The 18,896-nt window shown below is 39.5% G+C and overlaps 1 protein-coding gene across 1 annotated transcript in view; it reads left to right on the top strand.

Annotated features, from left to right (window-relative positions):
* Positions 1-18,896, top strand: part of LOC102843445 (chromosome unknown open reading frame, human C1orf168) — a 125,405-nt gene that overhangs the window by 74,993 nt on the left and 31,516 nt on the right. Inside the window, exons 6-9 of the mRNA XM_006879826.1 lie at positions 4,583-4,617; positions 5,631-5,662; positions 8,441-8,574; positions 17,875-17,938. Coding sequence (XP_006879888.1) covers positions 4,583-4,617; positions 5,631-5,662; positions 8,441-8,574; positions 17,875-17,938 — 265 coding nt within the window. The remainder of the gene's footprint in view (positions 1-4,582; positions 4,618-5,630; positions 5,663-8,440; positions 8,575-17,874; positions 17,939-18,896) is intronic.

The raw sequence follows: 18,896 nt of genomic DNA, 5'->3' as shown, positions 1-18,896 counted from the left end.
ATCCATCTCACCAAAGGTCTTCCTCTCCTTCGCCTCCCCTCCACTCTGCCAAACATGATGTCCCTCTCCAAGGACCAGTCCCTCCTTGCAACATGCCCGAAATATGTCAGAAGAAGCTTCAGAATCCTTGACTCCAGGGAACATTCTGGCTTCACCCTCTCCAGGACAACCTGTTTGTTCTCCTAGCAGTACATGGTATATTCAACACTCTTCTCCAGCACCACAACTCAAAGGTATCAATTCTCCTTCTATCATCCCTATTCACTGTCCAACTCTCCGATGCATAGCAAGTAATTGCAAAGACTATAGCCTGGATCAGGAGCACCTTAGTCTCCAGCCTGATGTCATTGCTCTTCACTACTCTTGAGAGGTCCCTCATAGCTGACTTTCCCAATGCAATTCGTCTCCTGGTTTCCTGGCTGCTGTTACCAAGAGTGTTGACTGTATGACCTAGCGATTACACTTCTGGGCACTTTCTAAGAAAAATGCATACTTATGTTCATCCCAAATCCTGTATATAAATGCTTTTAGTTTCTTCCTTCTTACAAGCCAAAAATTTAGAATCAACCAAATCTGCTGTCAGAAACCTCACCAGAGAGCTGAGGAGCATAAATGTTAGTCTAGAAACTAAGGTGTGCCTAATTCAAGCAATGGTTTCCTCGATTACTTGCTATGCTGCAGAGAGCTTGACAATGACTAAGAATAACAGAAGAAGAATTGATGCCTTTGAGATGTGGTAACTGGAGAAGAGTATTGAACATGGACTTTCCAGAGAACTAACAGATCTGACCTGGAGATGATGGAACCAAGCTGCTCCTTGAAGGCGAAGATTTTGAGACTCCCATATCATATACTTTGGGCCTGTATCCAGGAGGTGCCAGTCTTTGGAGAAGGATATCATGCTTGGGAGGGTTGAGAGACAGTGGAAGACAGAAAGAAAGACTCTGAATGAGATGGATTGACACAATAACTGGAGTGATGAGGCTAGGTAGGTATGTCAGAGACAGTGAGATTGACTTGGGAAAGAGCTATTGTGTATAGGGTCACTTTGAATCATAGTTGACTTGATGACACATAACAACAAGGTGTCTTTCAATGGATAAGTCACTAAATCATGGTCAATCTATACCATGGACGAAGTTATAAAAGAAACAAAATATTAACACATATACAAAATTTGAATGAATCCAGAAAATTATTCTTCAGGGGAAAAGCCAATCCAAAGAGATTTCATGGGAAAATCTACCATCAAGGATCTTGTCAAAATACTAAAGTGTAATGAAGTTGGTTTAAAGACTGAAATGCAACGGATCCAAGCCATACTATTTCAGTTGCTTCTTATGCATCTGAAAGAAGGAAAGAAAACTAAAGAAGAATGGCTGTCTCTGAATTGTGGTTTTGGAAAAAAAAGTACTGAATATCCATCCCATGAAGTACCCAAACAACAAGCTCATTTTAGAGGAAGAACAATCAGGATGCTTTTTAAAGATAAGGATGATAAAACTTCACCTTTGAACATGATGTCAGGTAGACCTTTGAACCAGTCCAGGAAGACCAGGAAAAAGATCTCATGGTGAGAAAGGTGGAAGATCAGAGGAATAAAGAAAGATTTTTAACAAGATTAGTTGACATTGTGACTATAACAATGAGCTCTAGCACATCAGAAATAGTGAGGATGGTGCAAGATAGAGTAAGATTCAAATTGTTCTAGGGACTGCTGCAGGATCATTGAGTCTAGGGGGCACTTGGCTAGTGTTTGCTTTAAGTGAGTGATTCTTTGACAGGGGAGAAAAATTTGAAGACCATTTCCTACCTAAGTGGCCTTGAATAAGTTACTTAATTTCTCTGAATGTCTATTTCTTCATTAGAAAGACTAGAATATTGGTAGTGATCATCATGGAAATGAAATGAAATTATATACTTAAACCCTTAATATTGTTGTTGTTGTTATGTGTTGTTGACTCACCTGACTCATTGCACCCCTATATACAATAGCTCTGAAGCCTGCCCTGTCCTGAGCCAGTTTCTCTCACTCTGGTATGCCTACCCCGATTGCTCCAGGTACTGTATCAATCCATCTTATCCAAGGTCTTCCTCTCCTGTGCTATCCCTCCTCCCTTCTAAGCCTGATGTCCTTCTCCAAGGATCAGTTCCTCCTGGTCATGTGCCCAAAGATTGTGAGATGGAGCTTCAAAATCCTAGCCTCCAAAAAGAAATTTGGTTTCACCTTCTCCAAGACAGACCTATTTGTTTTCTTCACAGTCCATGGTATGTTAATGACTCTTCTCCAGCACCATCTCTGAGTGAAAAAGAAAAGAAAAAGTTAAATGTTTCTTGCTATACTCAGTCTTCAATAGCTGTCAAAGTTAGATTTTAAAGACTGACAATATGTAAAAATATAGGATGACCACATCAGATCACAAACTGGAAGATGACTACATCATTATATAACTGCCTAATTAAATTATTTTCCAAACAGAAGTTCAGCCTCATGTGCCAACATTTGATGTTCTTGTTGTTAGATGTTGTCGAGTTAAGTACAACTCATAACGACAGATAACTCATAATAAAAGATCTGAACTCTGTTGTATCCTATGCCATCTTCAAACTTCCTGACATACAAGAGCTCATTGCAGCAGTCACCATAATAATCCACGTAGCTGAGGGTCTTCCTCTCTTTCACCTGTCCTCCACCCTTCCTAATGTCATGTCCTTCTCCAAGGAACAGCCTCAATTACTTGCTATGCATCTGAGAGCTAGACAATGAATAATGATAACAGAAAAAGAATTGATGCCTTTGAGCTGTGGTGCTGGAGAAGAGCACTGAACATCCCATGAACTGCCAAGAGAACAAACAGGTATGTCTTGGAGAGAGTGCAGGCGAGGTGCTCTTTGGAGGCAAGAAGGATGAGACTTCACCTCACATACTTTGGGCCTGTTGCTAGAAGAGCTTATTTGATGACAGTTCTAAAAGAAAATCTACTTCTTTAACTTATCAATATTTTCAGTTTAAAATAATAAAGGCTTGAAAATGCATGGTGGTGTTTGTTGTTTTTGTTTTGTCATTTTTCTAAACCACACTTTCAGAACTCTAACAGCAAGCAAGAAAAAAGGAGAAGAGGAAGCGAAGAAGTAATGCTTATTATGCAGGCGTTCTCACTGGGGAGAGAAGAGAGTCTTTTAAGGATAACTTCTAAATAAAGAAATATTTAAAAAAATAAAAAAGGAGCTCTGGTGTTTTAGTGGCAAGAAGCTGCACTGCAATTCTGAAAATTGTGTAAATCTTTGAGTCCACGGGAGAAAAATGGGCTTAACTGCCTCTGAAAATGCATCGAAGGCTCAGCTATACATTGGTTCTGACTTTGACAAAAAAACAAAAGTAATACTAAAAAAAAATAGCTTTCTGTGTTGCCTGCAGTTGTGCTAGATAGTTACAGTACCTCCTGTAATCTCCTTATTAAATTACTAGAGACTAATTTGTTTGATCCAGTTCTAGATTAACAAACTGAGGCTCAGAGGAATTAAATACTTTGCCTGAAATCCCATAGATAAGAAGTGGCAAGATTGAGATTGGGCCCAAATTTCCCACTGCTAGCACTGGTGGCCTAGTGGCAAGAAGTTGCTTTGAAATCCCAAAGGCACGCAGTTCTTATCTACCAGCTTCTCCACAGGAAAAGATGAGAGATCTCTTCCCGTGTGATTAACTGTTTATGAAAACCCACCAGAAAGTCAGCTATGGATCAGTTCTGACTCAATGGTACACAATAACAAGCACTTGTATAAAGATCCCTTGTTCAAGTAGAATAGTGCATAACTAAATTGATCTGCTAAGCAGAAAGTTATCAGTTTGAATCCATTAACTTCTCCTCTGGATAGAAACAGGCAGTTTTCTTCCATAAAGATTGACAACCTGGAAACCTGAGAGAGGGATATCATGGATCAAAATCAAATAGATAGAACTGGAGTTAGTAAATGTTCCTAATTAAGCTTGTCATTTAAAATTTACAAAGCCACCTGAAAAATCAACATGTATTTAAGTTGATAGTCTGCTCTTTCAAAGGAAAAGAAAGAAAGAAAGCCCAAGTCTAAGAAAATGGTAGTGGACAAAGACTACTTTTAACAAGATCTTGTTGTTTTTGTTGTTGTTAAGTGTCGCCCAGTCGTAGAGATACAGAGCTCATTTTGTTGAAGTGAGAATTTGGGCTTTTGACGACAATGTGCTTTTCCCTACACTTTTAAGGTTGACTTCTGACTGTTGCTACTAAAATTTAGGGATTTCTCTTAAGCATGAGGCAGATATTTATCTACCAAAGCAGAAAACTACCAATTTTGCACATGTGTTTGTTGACTAAATTACACCCTGAAAATCCCCACAGACATTAAGCATCTTGATCAGTAACCCTGGAATTTCCCAAACCATTCAGATAAAACCTCATGGAGATCAATATTCTGATGGCTAAGTAAACGGATTAACACACTCTTCATAGCTGCTCTAATCCTGGGTGTTGTTAAAAAATTTTTTTTTTTAAAAATTGGATAGATTATCTGCCTTGGAATAATTTTTTTTCTGTATTTATTTTAGCAACTTATGATGTTAGAATTGAAGAACTCCAAAAGGTATTGTGTTTGGACTTTTTTACTGATTTTAAAACTAAAGTAAAACAAGTGCACAAAATTAATGCCAAAGCAGTTTCTTTTATGAGGGAGGAAAGATCTTCTTTTACTTTTCCTTTCTATTTCTGAGGTTTTTCAGATGCAGGATGCTAAGATTCTGGGTGCCACAGTGTGGGAGGCAGAAAATGTGTGATAGGGTGGGAGGACTTGGTCCTGGGCTGTTCATAGCCCCTTATCTATAACAGCCAGTGTCTACCAGTCTTAAGAATTGGGCTTTTCAGAGAGAAAAGTTCCTGGGCACAATCTAAATTTGTATCTACCATGCTCTCAATAAAATGATCAGACCTTTAAATGTGAATTTCTAGGCTCCTATTCCCTCCTGGTCTCTTTCAAGGATTTAGAGAAAGATATCATGCTGGGAAAGGTGGAGGGTGAGTAAAAGAGAGGCAGACTCTCAGCAGCATGGATTGACACAGAGCCTCTAACAATGGGCTTGAGCATGTTAGAGATTATGAGGGCGGCTCAGGATAGAGCAGGTTTTGATCTCTTGTTTATAAGGTCGCTATAAGTTGTCTTCAACTTGACAGCACATATGACTGCTTCCTGTGTGTTATGCTATGTAACAATTTCATTACGGGCCCAAATCTCAGCTTTTTCTCTTTCCTGGCTGTGTGAACTTGAAATTCCATTTCTTCATCCATAAAATGAGAGTAATAGATGCACACACATCCGAAGTGAAGATAAATAAGGTAAATGGGTTTGGAGTGCAGAGAACAGTTTATGGTCTAAGATTATTTTCTAAACTAAATCATCGCTTCCCCTTGGCCTCCTGTGTTCTTTGCTGACTAATCTTCAGCTTCACTGGCAAGAGCTCTAAGAACTTTCTGCTGTCAAGGTCCACCTTCACTCTGCAGGAGACCTTCTCCTCACCTATTTATTGCTTGATCTCTAGGGTCTGTAACTAGACAATAGTGGTGATAATTTATGAAAATGACTGTTTTCCTCTTTACTTTCAGCTGGACGAGAGTTTTCTCCATCAAGAAGGCAGGTGAGTTTGATGTTCAAGATGAAAAACCATAGTCCAACCACTGACCCTCTGACGGCTGAACTAGCTCCCAGCCGCAAAGGTTTCCAATGCTGGACCGGGTTAGGCCTCCCCAAGCCCTACAAAACGGTAGATGCCGAAGGGTGCGTGTGACTCTGACTTTACCTTGTTCTCTGCACCTCATGCTAATCTACACTCCACTCACTTAGCAAACACTTTTTTGACGTTGTTTTATTTTACCATTTTATTGTGCTTTGTGGGAAAGCATACATAGAAAATTCATTTTCTATTCAATAGTTCTTGGAAGGAGGAGTGGCATCCACTTCCATAATAGCTTGCCTCCAGAAATGCTATGAACCTGGAGAGAGGATGAAAGGCACCCAAGCGTCGAGGACTCTCCTTCATAGGGTCGCTATGAGTCGCCTGCTACTTGATGGCACTTAACAACAACAACAACAACAATCAATAGTTCATACGCAGATCGTTCGTGATGACTCAGTGTTCTTCTTACACCTCAGGTTCCCTGTTTCCATTTGTCTGGTTTCACTGATGAGTCATCTTTGGGTTTTATGTGTATAGTCTGCATGTATGTTTCTCTTTTTAAAATTTTATTATTAATTACAAAGACAATTTATAGAGACTTTGAATTTCCATTCATTCATTGTTGCACTTTTCTCCCTGCCCACACCTCCCTGCCCCAATTCACTTTTCTTTTTGAAAAGTAAAAGAAAAAAATATTTCATTGTTATTCAATCCCTCCCCCCAAGTCCACTCCGCTATGCTACTTTAGTTCTGAACTACCAACTTTTTTTCTTTTTAGGGTTTTTTTTAAAAAATTGTTTATTTTATTCTTTTTTGTGGACTACCAACTTTTGCAATCAGAAACTGATCAAATATACAACCAAGATGCATTAATAATAATTGGTGACTGGAATACAAAAGTTGGAAACCAGGAAGAAGGATCAGTCGTCTGAAAACACAGCCTTGGTAACAGAAATGAGGCTGGAGCTAGAATGATAGAATTCTGCCCCCAAAGTGGGAGGTCATAGAGCCTTACCTCACAAGCACGCTGCCTCTCTTCCATATTTCCTTTCATGGGGGGAGGTCTGTCCCTTTGGGGGCATAACTTTCTAGTAAAGCTGTCTCTCCTAATGTACCTTCAGTTTTGCCTCCTCTTCTTTTTTTTCTCATCTCTCTGCTCTGTTAAAAAGCTTCAGCCCACACTTTCACGCTCCACCACAAAAGTCTGTTCTCCCATGAAACACTAAATTGCTGCATCATGTACTACCATGGTACTTTGAATCGCCCCCTCCTCCAGTCTCTTCCGCCTGGCACAATTCTTTTGCCTGTGTGAGAAGGGCAACCCAGGGCACTGACCAAATAATACCAATGTCATTCATTCATTCATTTATTAATTCACTCATTCATTTCATTAGGGAATCTTAGGAAAGAATTGCTCTGTGTCAGGCACTGTGCGGTAGCTATCATAGACTTACACAGCATTTGTGCTAGAGATACATAGACTAAAGAGGCAGTTTCGTTACTTTATAGTTCATTTTATGTAGTTGAGGTGATAAAGAGAGGGAACTGGGAAAACTTCACAGAGAGACATAGCATAACATGTTGTTATTGTATGTGCCATTGAGTCGCTTGTAACTCATAGTGACCCTATGTACAAGGGCCCTAAACCCTGCTCTATCCTGTGCCAACCTCACTGTCTCCGACATACCTACACCCATTACCCCAGTCACTGAATCGATCCATCTCATCGAGGGTCACAGCATTATGGGGCCAGAGATGAAGGTAACGACTGTTTAGGAGAATGACACTTAGAAATGAGATGATTTAGAAAATCATTAGGAGTGTTGTATTTGCAGCAATATAAGGTGTGTAGGGTATGTTTGATCAAAGAAATAGCAAATGAAAAGAAAGGTTTTTAAAATAGGGTGGTAGATTGGGGAAAAAGAGAGGAAGTCCCTCAACAAGACGGATTGACATAGTGACCCCAACAATGAGATCAAATGAGATGATGAAGATGGCACAGAACTGGACAGGACTCAGATATATTGTTCATAGAATCACTGTGTGTCTTACTTGACTCGACGGCACCTAACAAGAAGAAGAAAAAGTGTTCCGTTTTTAATATAATATAACATGGGCTGTCAAAAGAAAGCTACATCAGTCTTAGAAGAAATACCACTCGTTCAGTCTCTTACTTTGGACACATTGGAAAAATCTATATCTAGAAAAGTATTTGATGTTTAATAAAGTAAGAGATCAATGAAAATAGAAGTCTGCAATGAGATGAACTGATGCCATAGCCCCAACAATAGAGTAAAACATACCAGCCATCATGATGACGGAGCAAGACCAGGCAATCTCCTTCTGTCATACATGAGGTTGTCATGAGTTGGGGTGACTCAGTGGCAATTGATACAATAGCAGAGAAGTGCGGAAGTGACATAAAGGAGCAGAGGGAACCGGGAATGGAAAAGAAAACAGGAGCCATTTCAGGGTGGAACTCATATTTGATCCTACAGATAACAGAGTTATTAGAAGGTTGTAAGCTGAAATTGGTATTCTGGCACTGATTGGAATAGCAGAAACTCAGGAAAATGATCCACATGGTTAGTTTGGTCTTGACCCCCTCATCTTAGAACAAATAAACAAGATTGACATCTGCTGGATTCATTTCCATTAATTTTATTTAGAATTGAGTGGTGGACTATCATTTAATTATACTAATATTCTCTTTGTCTCTGTTATTTCTTTACATTTCAGTCCTAAGCATGAAGTTGAAGATCAGGATATGAAGAAAAAGGACTCATGCAAATTGGAATCTCGGAAAACAGAAAAGGACCTCGTTGTAAGCAATCGTCCCAAGGTATCTGTGTTAGTGAATTCCTTGTCTAACAGTAGGCTCACATGTGTAATCCCATCAGTTTACAGGGGGTCGTTTAGAAGCTGACACATGCCGATCTCCAGACCTTAAAAAGATAAGATGAGTGTGGACATTTTAGAAAGAAAACAAATGTAACAATAGCACAAGATTTTAGCCTCAAGTTTTTTACTGATTAACCTAGGTCTTAGCATCAGGTTGGGGACTAGAATGAGATAAGCAAGGTGCCTAGGGACCAATACCTCACTCTCAGGAGTTAGTTCTGTACTTGCATGACCCTACGATGAATATTTCCTTACGTTTTATGCCCTAGGTCTTGATTCAAAAAGTAATTATAATGGATTTAAGATTTTTGGAATTATGGAAACTAGATGAATCCCTGAAATTATTGTCCTGAGATTCTTCAACCCAGAAATGTCCTTGGAAGTATGTATGTTAATGGACAACTGATCAAACTTGGATACAGTTTGTTGCTTTTCTGTTCCATTGAGTCAGAATCAACTCATAGCTGGCTCTCTAGTTGGTTTTCAGAGGCAGTAAATCATGTGAAGGGAGATTGTCATGGAGCAGCTGCTGGATTCAAACCAGGTGCATTGGATTGGCAGCCCAACTCCTTACCACTCAGCCACCAGAGTTGTTTCCAGGGCAAAGCTACTCGGGAAAAGGAGCAGAACCAGGAACTCAGGCAGCTTGAAGACAAGGCCTGAATGGAGAAGGGCCAGGGATGGACAATTCAGAAAAGGCCAGTGAGCATAATTACACTTGGTCAAAGATAAAATCAGGGCTACTTTTGTATCATTGTATGAACTGTTGAATTGCTGTATGTATCTTATGCTCTGAACATTCTCCTGTTATTGTTATTGTTATTGTTTTTGTTGTTGTTGCTGTTGTTAGATGCCATCAAGTTGAGTATGACTCATAGCAACCCTATGAACTAAAGGTCTAAACCCTGCTCTATCCTGTGCCATCCTCACACTTCCTAGCACACAAGAGCCTATAGCAGCAGTCACCGTGTCTATCCACCTGGTAGAAGACCTTCCTCTATTTCATATAAGTACATAAAAAAAACACCCCAAAACCCCCTATTAGTGAAAACAAAGTCAGTGATCATGGCCAGAGAAATAGAACTTCTAGGAAAGATTGGCAAAGGCCTAGATGGGTGCTAGGGCAGACATCAGGAGGGATTTTACAGGTGCATGCTTAAGGACATGAAAATGCAGGTGCACAGTTACTATTTTTCAGTGCTAACTGTATAGCATGTGCCAGGGATGAGGTCAGGTTACCACTAAAGGGTGATATTTTTATTTATATGAGGTAAGTTTGAGTTTTGGAAGTTTCAAGAGGAATTTGGGATATATTAGATAAAGGAATGGATGGTTTATTTGGGCAGTGCTCTTAAAGGTCAAATCTAAATGACAAGTCAGTAGGTACGTGATGCATTGTGATTCAGACAATTCTAAAGACCATTCCCAAGGAAAATCCCAAGTGATTCAGTGCAGTAGCCCAGTGAGGGACTACATGAGATATGATGGTCTCTTATCTGTACTGAATATTCATGTCAGTACTCTTGGTCATTCCCTCCCACCCTAAAGATTCATTCCTGAATGTGCACCTTAAAAAGGGTCACTTCCTTTTGTTCTCAGTCAGTTCTAGATACGCCATGAACTCAGAATAGTCTGTACCTCCTGTCTGTTAATTACTTCAACTCCATCTGATCTATTTCCAGTGCATTACTACACAGTAGTAAGGATAGTGACCTCCCTCTCATTTTCTTTTTTAAAATTAGAAAACATTTGGATGGCTAGAAATCTCGCCAGTGCCTCGTTTTTGTCAGCTGACCAGGTCTTTCTGATAGGCAAACCCAATCAGGTTTCCTTTTTCCTACTTGCCTCTCTGTGATTCTGACATGAAGTCCACATTTTGCCTTTGACTCAAAACCTCTCATAACCTAGTTCCATTCTCTGCAGTCTTTTAAGACTCATTTCTGGCCTCCTATGACCTGCTCTTTCTACTTTCCCCTCCACACCATCATGATGAGGGCATCAAAGCTTCTTCAGACACCATGTCTTTGCTTGTGATGTTTTATCTACCAACTATTCATATATCCCCTCCATCAATTTCCTGGTTCCTGAAATAATTTCTCAAAACATGGTTTTTTAAGTCTTCCTCAACCTTGTATCCCATCCAACAGAGCCCACTTCCTCTTCCTCTGTTTTAAACACAGCAATCCTGTTGTAGATAACATTCCCCTTATTACATTTGTTTGCTTGTCACTAGTGTCCCCTAAACAGAATGTGAGCCACCATGGCCATTACGTCATTCTACTTCCAGAGCACAGCATGTTGTCTCATCTTTAATAAGCATTTGTCAGACAGTAGCAGGAGAGCTTTGGAAAGAAGCAAGAAGAAAGAACAGATTGGTTCGTGGAAAAACGAAAGGGCAGCCAGAGAAAAGGAAAGGAAGAAGACCACGACACCTTTTAATGGTCAATAGCCCAGGGCTCTGGGGTTAAAGCTTGTCTTAGTTGGTTAGCTGTGAGAGAAGGGATAGATTACTTAACTTCACTAAACCTTTCACCAGGGAGCTCTGGTGGCCTAGTGGTAAGGAATTGTGCTGTCAACACAAAGGCACATAGTTCGAATCTAACAGTCACTCTGAGGGAGAAAGATGGGCAATCTCTTTACGTACCATTTACTACCTCTGAAAACCTGCTGAAGGGTCAGATATGCGTCAGTTACAACTTGACAGTATTTGTTAGTCTGAATATCTTTAGTTTTTTGTTTATTTTTTAAATGCTTTATCAATTAAAGCAATGATACAAGCTAAATGAGACAACATTTGCAAAGAGCTTACTCTGTAGTCAATTCTTCACTATGCCCTGCCTCCCAGTGCCTCCCAGTGGCCAGCCTTTGTACCAGACACTCTCTGGCCATTTTCAAATGAATCAAGCAGAGATGGTAAGTACCCTTGTGAAATGCAGAATCTAAAGAGACAAGACAGCATTAAATAAATAATAAATCACTGCTGTACATGAATAATGAATGAGTAAAGACCCCCCCCCCCAAGGACTGAATGGACTTTCCCTTTTGATGTGTTTAGATAGGTACCTGTGAAAAGACACTTGGAACACTAGAGATGACAGAAGTCCACAGAAGGAAGGAGAGCATGCCAGCCTGGAAGTGGTACCCTGTGGTTGATACTACCCAAACGAAGGCCTGCTCCAATGACTCAAAGCAGGATAGCAACTCCCAAAGCTACGGTAAGTTTTATTGCCCTGACCTCCCCACCACATTCCAGTTTTTTTCCCATTACTTACTTGTTTCAAGTTGAACATAACTAGATTTCCCTTATTTTCTAATATTTATCCATTAACTATAATTATGTATCAAGTAACTGAACCCATTGAGATAGCTGTACAGTAATGGAAAGAACATTAGATTTATAAGCAGATGGTCTGAGTTCACATCCAGGCCCTACGATGTATTAGCTACAGAATAACTTAACTGAACTGCAGTTCAGTGTCTCCATTTATAAAAATCATTATCTGGACCTCACTAGGGTTTTATGGGTGCTAAATCTGACAGCATGTCCCATTAGAGGGATTCTGCAAATGTCAGGAGTCTGAACCCACCATCACCTCACAGGAGAAAGAGGTGGCAGCCTGTCTACCCCATAAAGGTTTCCATCCTTAACAACTCTGCACAGTTCTGTTCTGTAGGGTCACCATGAGCCAGAATTGACTCAGTGGCAGTGGGTGTGGGTTGGGGGTTTTGTTTGTTTGTTTGTTTGAAGAAAAAAAAATTCCTATTTGTTGAAGCTTCCCATCCGTGATTTCTGTTACAGCAGCACTAAGAAACGATGACAAGATGTTTACTGACTTTATTGACATTGCACTTTAGGTCCATGTTAGCTGAAGCTCTTGATAGCAAGTAATAGCAAACAAATCTCAACTAGAAGTAATAATAAACAAGTGGTCTGGTTGGGGTTTTTGTGGTTTTTCTTTTTAATAAAAAAGAGAGAGTAGGGATTCTTCTAGTAGAAAGTGAGTAATTCTTAGATCCAGGAATATAAACACCACCATAAAGACTCATCTCACTTTTTCTACTTGTGACTGTGTTTAGGACACTGTAGGTACTTAACACAATTTTGCTGAGTGAAGGAATAGAAGCATACTGTAACAAAACTTCATTTTCCTGAAAATTGCAGAATTTTTTGAAAATCTGACTAATTTTCCTGGCTGAGACAAATAATGTAAAAGAGAAACTTTTTTAGCATTTACAAATGTGTCTGTATTCAGTCTGTTCTCCCCACCCCTTTCTTGCTTTCATCGCCAGTGATGGGCATGAATACACATGTGATAGCAATTGAGGACAAGGGTTCAGAAATGCTCTCTATTATACTCGTAGGTGGGTATGTGGAGGCTACAAACGTGACTAAAGAAACCCCTTTTGGGCCAACTTCCACCACAGAGAAGATATATGATGATGTGGAGTGCTCTGAGAGAGAGAGGCAAGTACATCCCGCCCTTTGGCAAACTAACAGTGAGACTTTAAGATACAATTCAGGAGGTTGATAAGTCTTTGTATCTTCACAGAACCAAGTCGTTCCATTCTGATTCATTTACTTCAGATAGTGGTAAGTAGAGGACGTTTCCCTTTTCCAATTCCAGTGGACTGAATTCCAGTGACTGAATGCCTTTAAGACTGATTAGTGATAGGTGTAGTTATTAAGGCTAGTTGTTGTTGTTAGATGCCATAAGTCAACTACAACTCATATTTGTCCTTAAGAACAACAGACCTAAACTTCACCCTCTCTGGCACGAGCCTCATGATCTCTGATATGCTCCAGTACATTGAATCCATCTTGTTGAGGGTCTTCCTCTCTCTGATCTTCCACTTTGCCCAGAAAGATGTTCTTTCTCAAGAACTGATAAGCTCTCTTTTATTTAAAATTTTAATAAATGTCATTGTCAGTTAGGTGCCATTGTCTTGACTACAATTAGAGCAACCTATAGAACGTTAGCTTTATTCTACACTATGCTCATGATCTCCACTATGTTTGAAGGCTCTGTTACATTCACCATATCAATCTTTATCATTGAGGGTCTTTCTCTTTTTTGCTGACCTTTTACCTTTCCCAGCATGACATATTTTTTTTAAGGGCCAGTCGCTCCTTATAAGATGCTCTAAGTATGTGAGAAAAAATTTCACTATCCTTGCCTCTAAAGAGCACCCTAGTTGCACCTCTTCCAAATCAAATGTATTTGTCCTTTTGACAACCCACAGTATATTAAAGTCTTCACTAATACCACAATTCAAATACATCAGTTATTCTTCAGTCTTCATTAGTCACTGTCAAGCTTTCAGATGCATAAGAAGCAACTGACTATGACTTCGTTCAAGTTCACCTTACTCTTTAAAGTGGCATCCTTGCTGTTTGGGACTTTAAAGGTCCTCCACAACAGATTTTCTCAATATAACACATCTTTTAATTTCCTTTTTTAAACTGATGCTACAGGGGATGTTGATTGTGGAAGTAATATGAAATCATTGACAGCTTTAATTTTTTCCCCCTACATCATGATGTTGCCCATCAGTCCAGTGTTGAGGATTTTTGCTTTCCTGATGTTGAGATATAATCTATATCAAAGGCTGAAATCTTTGAACTTCTGCCGCAAGTGATTCAAGTCTTCTTCATTTTCTACAAGCAAAGTAGAATTATCTGCTGTCTTCTTAGCTTAAATGTTGGCGGGTTTTTTTAGCCCTTGGAGTTTGCTGCCTCTGATTGACAGCTACCTTAACTGTAGACACATGGTCTTGAAAACAGCTTAGTCTTACAAGTCGTCAACAGATGTGGTACTAGGATAAGAGAAAGAGTGCTTCTGACATTAGGTAGCAAGACTTGAGAGGAGCAAGATTTGTGGCATCAAGGCTTAAGAGGGCCTCAAGCAAGAAAGATCCTGATGTGAGAGAGACCCTGGTGGTGGAAATACTGTGGCTTTGCTGTGAAGAAACAGTGGCAAGGTGTCACGAGAGGCTTCTTGCATTTGTGCTGACCAACAGTTAAAGGTTTCTTTGTTCTTGTTGCATGTTTGGAGGAGATTCTGACTATAACTGCTCTGAGGCAAATGTTTCTGGTTAATTTGGGTATAACTACTCTGAGGTAAACCTTTCTGGATGATTTGGTTTGGCTGCTGAACTGAAACTGGAGCCTGGACTTATTGAGGAACTGGTAGGCTAAAGCTTGGACTTGTATTATGAGATATTCTTTGCTTCCCCTACTCTCCAAATTCCTTCCCTAATAGACCTCATTTTTAGTATCATAACTGTGTCTGTGAGTCAGCAAGGAATACACAACCTTTTTGCTATTTTGTGACTCTAGAGGCACCATGGGCTTTGGGCTCTTTATCTGCTTTCTGCTCTGGAACAGTAAATGAGGGGCTATGCTATTCTTATGCCCTCTGGCCTGTTCAGAGAGGTGGTCGTGGCTTTATGTCCCCCATGTACTGTATTCTCCTCTTTATACCTTTGGTGTCAGAAGTGGGATTTTCTACAAAGGTCCAGACTCTCTGTAATATGCATCTTTGCAGAAAAAGGAGTAAGCAAAAGAATAAAAACCTTTGGACTCTAGGTAGAGTAAGGAATATCCTTGGGAAAATATAGGTCTTATGTTGCAGACAGTTACTGAAAGCAAAATTTACTAATAGGATATGAAATGAGTGGACACAGAGGTGCAGCAGCAATGCAGAGTTGGGCTAAAATAGTCCATATTCCTCTTACCTCCTCTGAAGCATAAAACCCCAATAAAGATAGCTCTGCTTGCCAGCAAGAGAGAAAGAGATTGCAGAAGGCTATGGGACAAATTCTCAGGGAAGAAGGCCTGGCACATTGTTGTCAAGTTGATTATTTCAGACCAGGGGCACCAGGTGGCTTCAAATGGATCCTCACAGGAATAGATACTTATTCTGGACTGGGATTTGCATACTTTGTAACAGATGTAAATGCCAAAATACTATTAACAAATTGGAACAAAAGATACTGTACCAGTTTGAGACCCCAAGTTATGTTTCCTAAGACCAAGGAACACACTTTACAGCTGAAGCAGCAATATAAAGAAAGCACTCTTCACACCAGAGAGTGTATGAAAACACCAACACAGGAAAAACCCAGCCTGCATACCTACAGTCATGTGAATCATTCCCCTGAGGGATCTGAGTCCCTGGAGGACCTTCTAGCAAATCTTTGAACCCACCAGATATAGAGAAATTGAGGAACTGAGCCACATGTGGAGCTGTGAATGAAAGTATGGACATAAAAACCTGGTCAAGCATTTGGGAGTACAGTAACCTAAGGCTTCTCATAAATCGCTTGTGATTAATCTTAGCAGGACAAATTATAAAAATGCTGCATAATGTAAATTGTTGAGGAGTCTTGTTCCAATCTTGATGCCACATTCTTCTTCATATTATCCAGCTTTTTCAAGTATTTGTTTAGTGTACAGATTGAATAGATAAGGAGACATGATCCAACCCCAGTGCACACCTTTCCTGATTTCCTAACCTAGGCTCCTCTAAGGCCAGCAGAAACTCTACCCCAGGCAGATGATGCCTCACCCCTAGATGCATCCTAGACCAGAAAAGGTGCTACCCATGACCTCACTCACATATGGGGACCTCAGTCACTATTCAACAAGCAGAAACTTTGACCTGACTGGGCACCCCAACTCAAATCTTCTGTTTAACTGGCAGATAAAACAGTCCTGGGCCAGTTATTTTCTTTTTTCTATTTCTCATACTTTTGTCTGTTAGTTTTCTGTGTTGGGCTGACTTGTGTGTTGCTGTGATACTGGAAGCCAAGCCATCAGTATTTCAAATACCAGCATGATCACTCGTGGTGGACAGCTTTCAGCAGAACTTCTAGATTAAGACAGGCCAAGAAGTAAGACTGGCCTCATAGAAATGTAGATCTCTTTTCATAGCACTTGTTGTTTTTGTATACCCTTATTGAAAACTCTGGATGAGATAATGGATTGATACAGTAACTGAGGCAATTGGAATTAGTTCGTCAGGATTATTAAAACCAGCTCAGGACAAGACAGGGTTCAGAGCTGCAGTGCATAGGGTCGCTATGGGTCGCAAATGACTCGATGGCACATAACAGCGTTCTTAAGCTGACTACTTCCACAGACTTTCATAGGCACAATGCTAAGCACATGATAGATTTTTTTTTATTTCACTGAATGAATTAATATAAAAGTAGAAGAGGGCAAGCCAAATGCTATTCTACTTCACTCACTCATCGCAGTTGAATTGGAATGGACTCATAACGGACCCATTAGTGGGTTTTCCAAGTCTCTAAATCATGGGAGGAGATTGTCCATCTTTCTCCTGTGGAGATACTGGCAGATTTGAACTACCAGAGAGGCACGTCTTTTGGGTTAGCAGTAGTCTCTAGAGTGCTCTGCTATTCTGCCGTGCCCCAGAATTTTATATGGCTAAGTAACTTCAGAGGTCATAAATACCAGTGCCCTCATTTTCAAAAGAGAAGCTTAGGCATAGAGAGCACAGAATTCTAGGCTTACAGCATGTTAGTGCCAAATTTTGAACCTAAAATCCAAGTTACTCCAACATTCATCCCTTTAATTGTTGTCAGAGTAGATGGAGAAAATAATCTGTGTATATTAAGTGTATGTAGACCAGGCTGAAACCATGCTGTAAAGAAATAGACTATTCAAAATACATCTGGATGCCCATTTTTTTTTCCTTTTCTTTCCTCTTAAATTTTATTTTTTATTGATATTTTAATGAAAGTTTACAGAAAACGTGGATTCCTATTCATTCATTATTGTACACTTTCCTCCCTAACCTCCTCCCCCCAGTTAGTTTTTCTCTTTGAAAATATTCTTTCATTGTAGCATCATTTCCTCTTTGCTATGCAGCTCTTATTCTGGACTGCTGTCATGCAAATGACACCTAATCATATATTCCTTTCAAACAGTTCTTTTCCTCATCTCTTTCAATGCAGTGTTTTTTATTAATCCCCACTTTTCTTAGTTTCCCCTAACCCCCAAGTCAGTCCTGTTTTATAACTCTGATGCCCATTTTTCCCTCAGCATAGGAAGTAATTAAGAAAGAAGGGAATTGTTGATCTCTTCCTGCTTATGACAATGCACTTAAATTTCAATAAAAATGTGTTAACAAGTGAAAAGGTCAAAGTACTTAGCATCTGGTAAGTATCCAGTATTTCTGTTGATGTTGTTAAATATGAATAAAAACTATTGTCAGCATCTGACAATGAGCTATTTCTTTTAATTTCAGAAGAAGACAATCAAGAACTATATGAAGATGTCTATAGAATGAAAAGCAACTACTCAAAGTTAGAGTAAGTTTCCTTATTGCTTTTATAGGCTGATTGTCTTTCTTACTAGTCTAGGACAACTAGAGTAGGAAACAGCCTGTCCCCACGTCCCCTCCATCCTTTATGCAGGATTTGAATGAAGTGTGGTAATGAGCTTGTATAATACTACATTGTGATCAATAGTATACTTGTAATGTTCTACAACCATACGCAATAAATTTTTAGTCTCATTGCTTTTTCTTTTGAGAACATTTCCATTACCCAGAGAAGAGAGCATTGAGATTGTGTTAGGAAACAAATGAGAAAGGAGAAGTAAAGATACTAATAAAACTTGCCTCAGTTTTATAGATGCTTCTCCGGGTACAAGCTAATTTTCACAAGTTAACTTGCAAGTTAATAAAACTGGCTGTGGGATTTAGATTCAATTTAATATCTAGTAATTCAATGTTCAGAGCCCTAGTGACATAATGTTAAATGTTGAACTGCTAACTGAAACATCAGTGGTTCAAACCCATAAGTCACTTTGTGGGAGAAAAATGGAGCAATCTGTTCCCAGAAACCTATGGGTAGTTCTACTCTGACCCGTAGGTTTGATGTGAGTTGCAGTCAACTTAACGGCCATGGGTAGATGAATTCAGTGTTACCAAAAATTTTGTGTTTTCTCAAAAGTAATTCATTCATCTCTTTATTAAGGACACATTATAAAAAGGGAAACAACAATTGAAAAAAATGGAAAATATAAGGGTTGGTATGAAATATAGGCTTGGTAGTGGCAAGGAGCTGCAACTACAATCCCAGAGGCGCACGGTTCGAATCCACCAGATGCTCTGAGGGGGAAGGAGGAACAATCTCCTCCTGTACCAGTCAGATCTGATTTGATGGTACACTTAATAATAATAATAATAAAAATAATAAATTTAAAAACAAACAAAAACCAGGCATATCTCAAGAATATAGCTTTTACCCTGTACAAATATCCTAT

The sequence above is a fragment of the Elephantulus edwardii genome, unplaced genomic scaffold, assembly GCF_000299155.1.
Source record: "Elephantulus edwardii isolate Elephantulus edwardi_28Jun2011 unplaced genomic scaffold, EleEdw1.0 scaffold00005, whole genome shotgun sequence".
Classification (NCBI taxonomy): Eukaryota; Metazoa; Chordata; class Mammalia; order Macroscelidea; family Macroscelididae; genus Elephantulus; species Elephantulus edwardii.
Note: the sequence above shows the minus strand (reverse complement) of the source record. Positions and strands in the feature narration are given on the sequence as shown.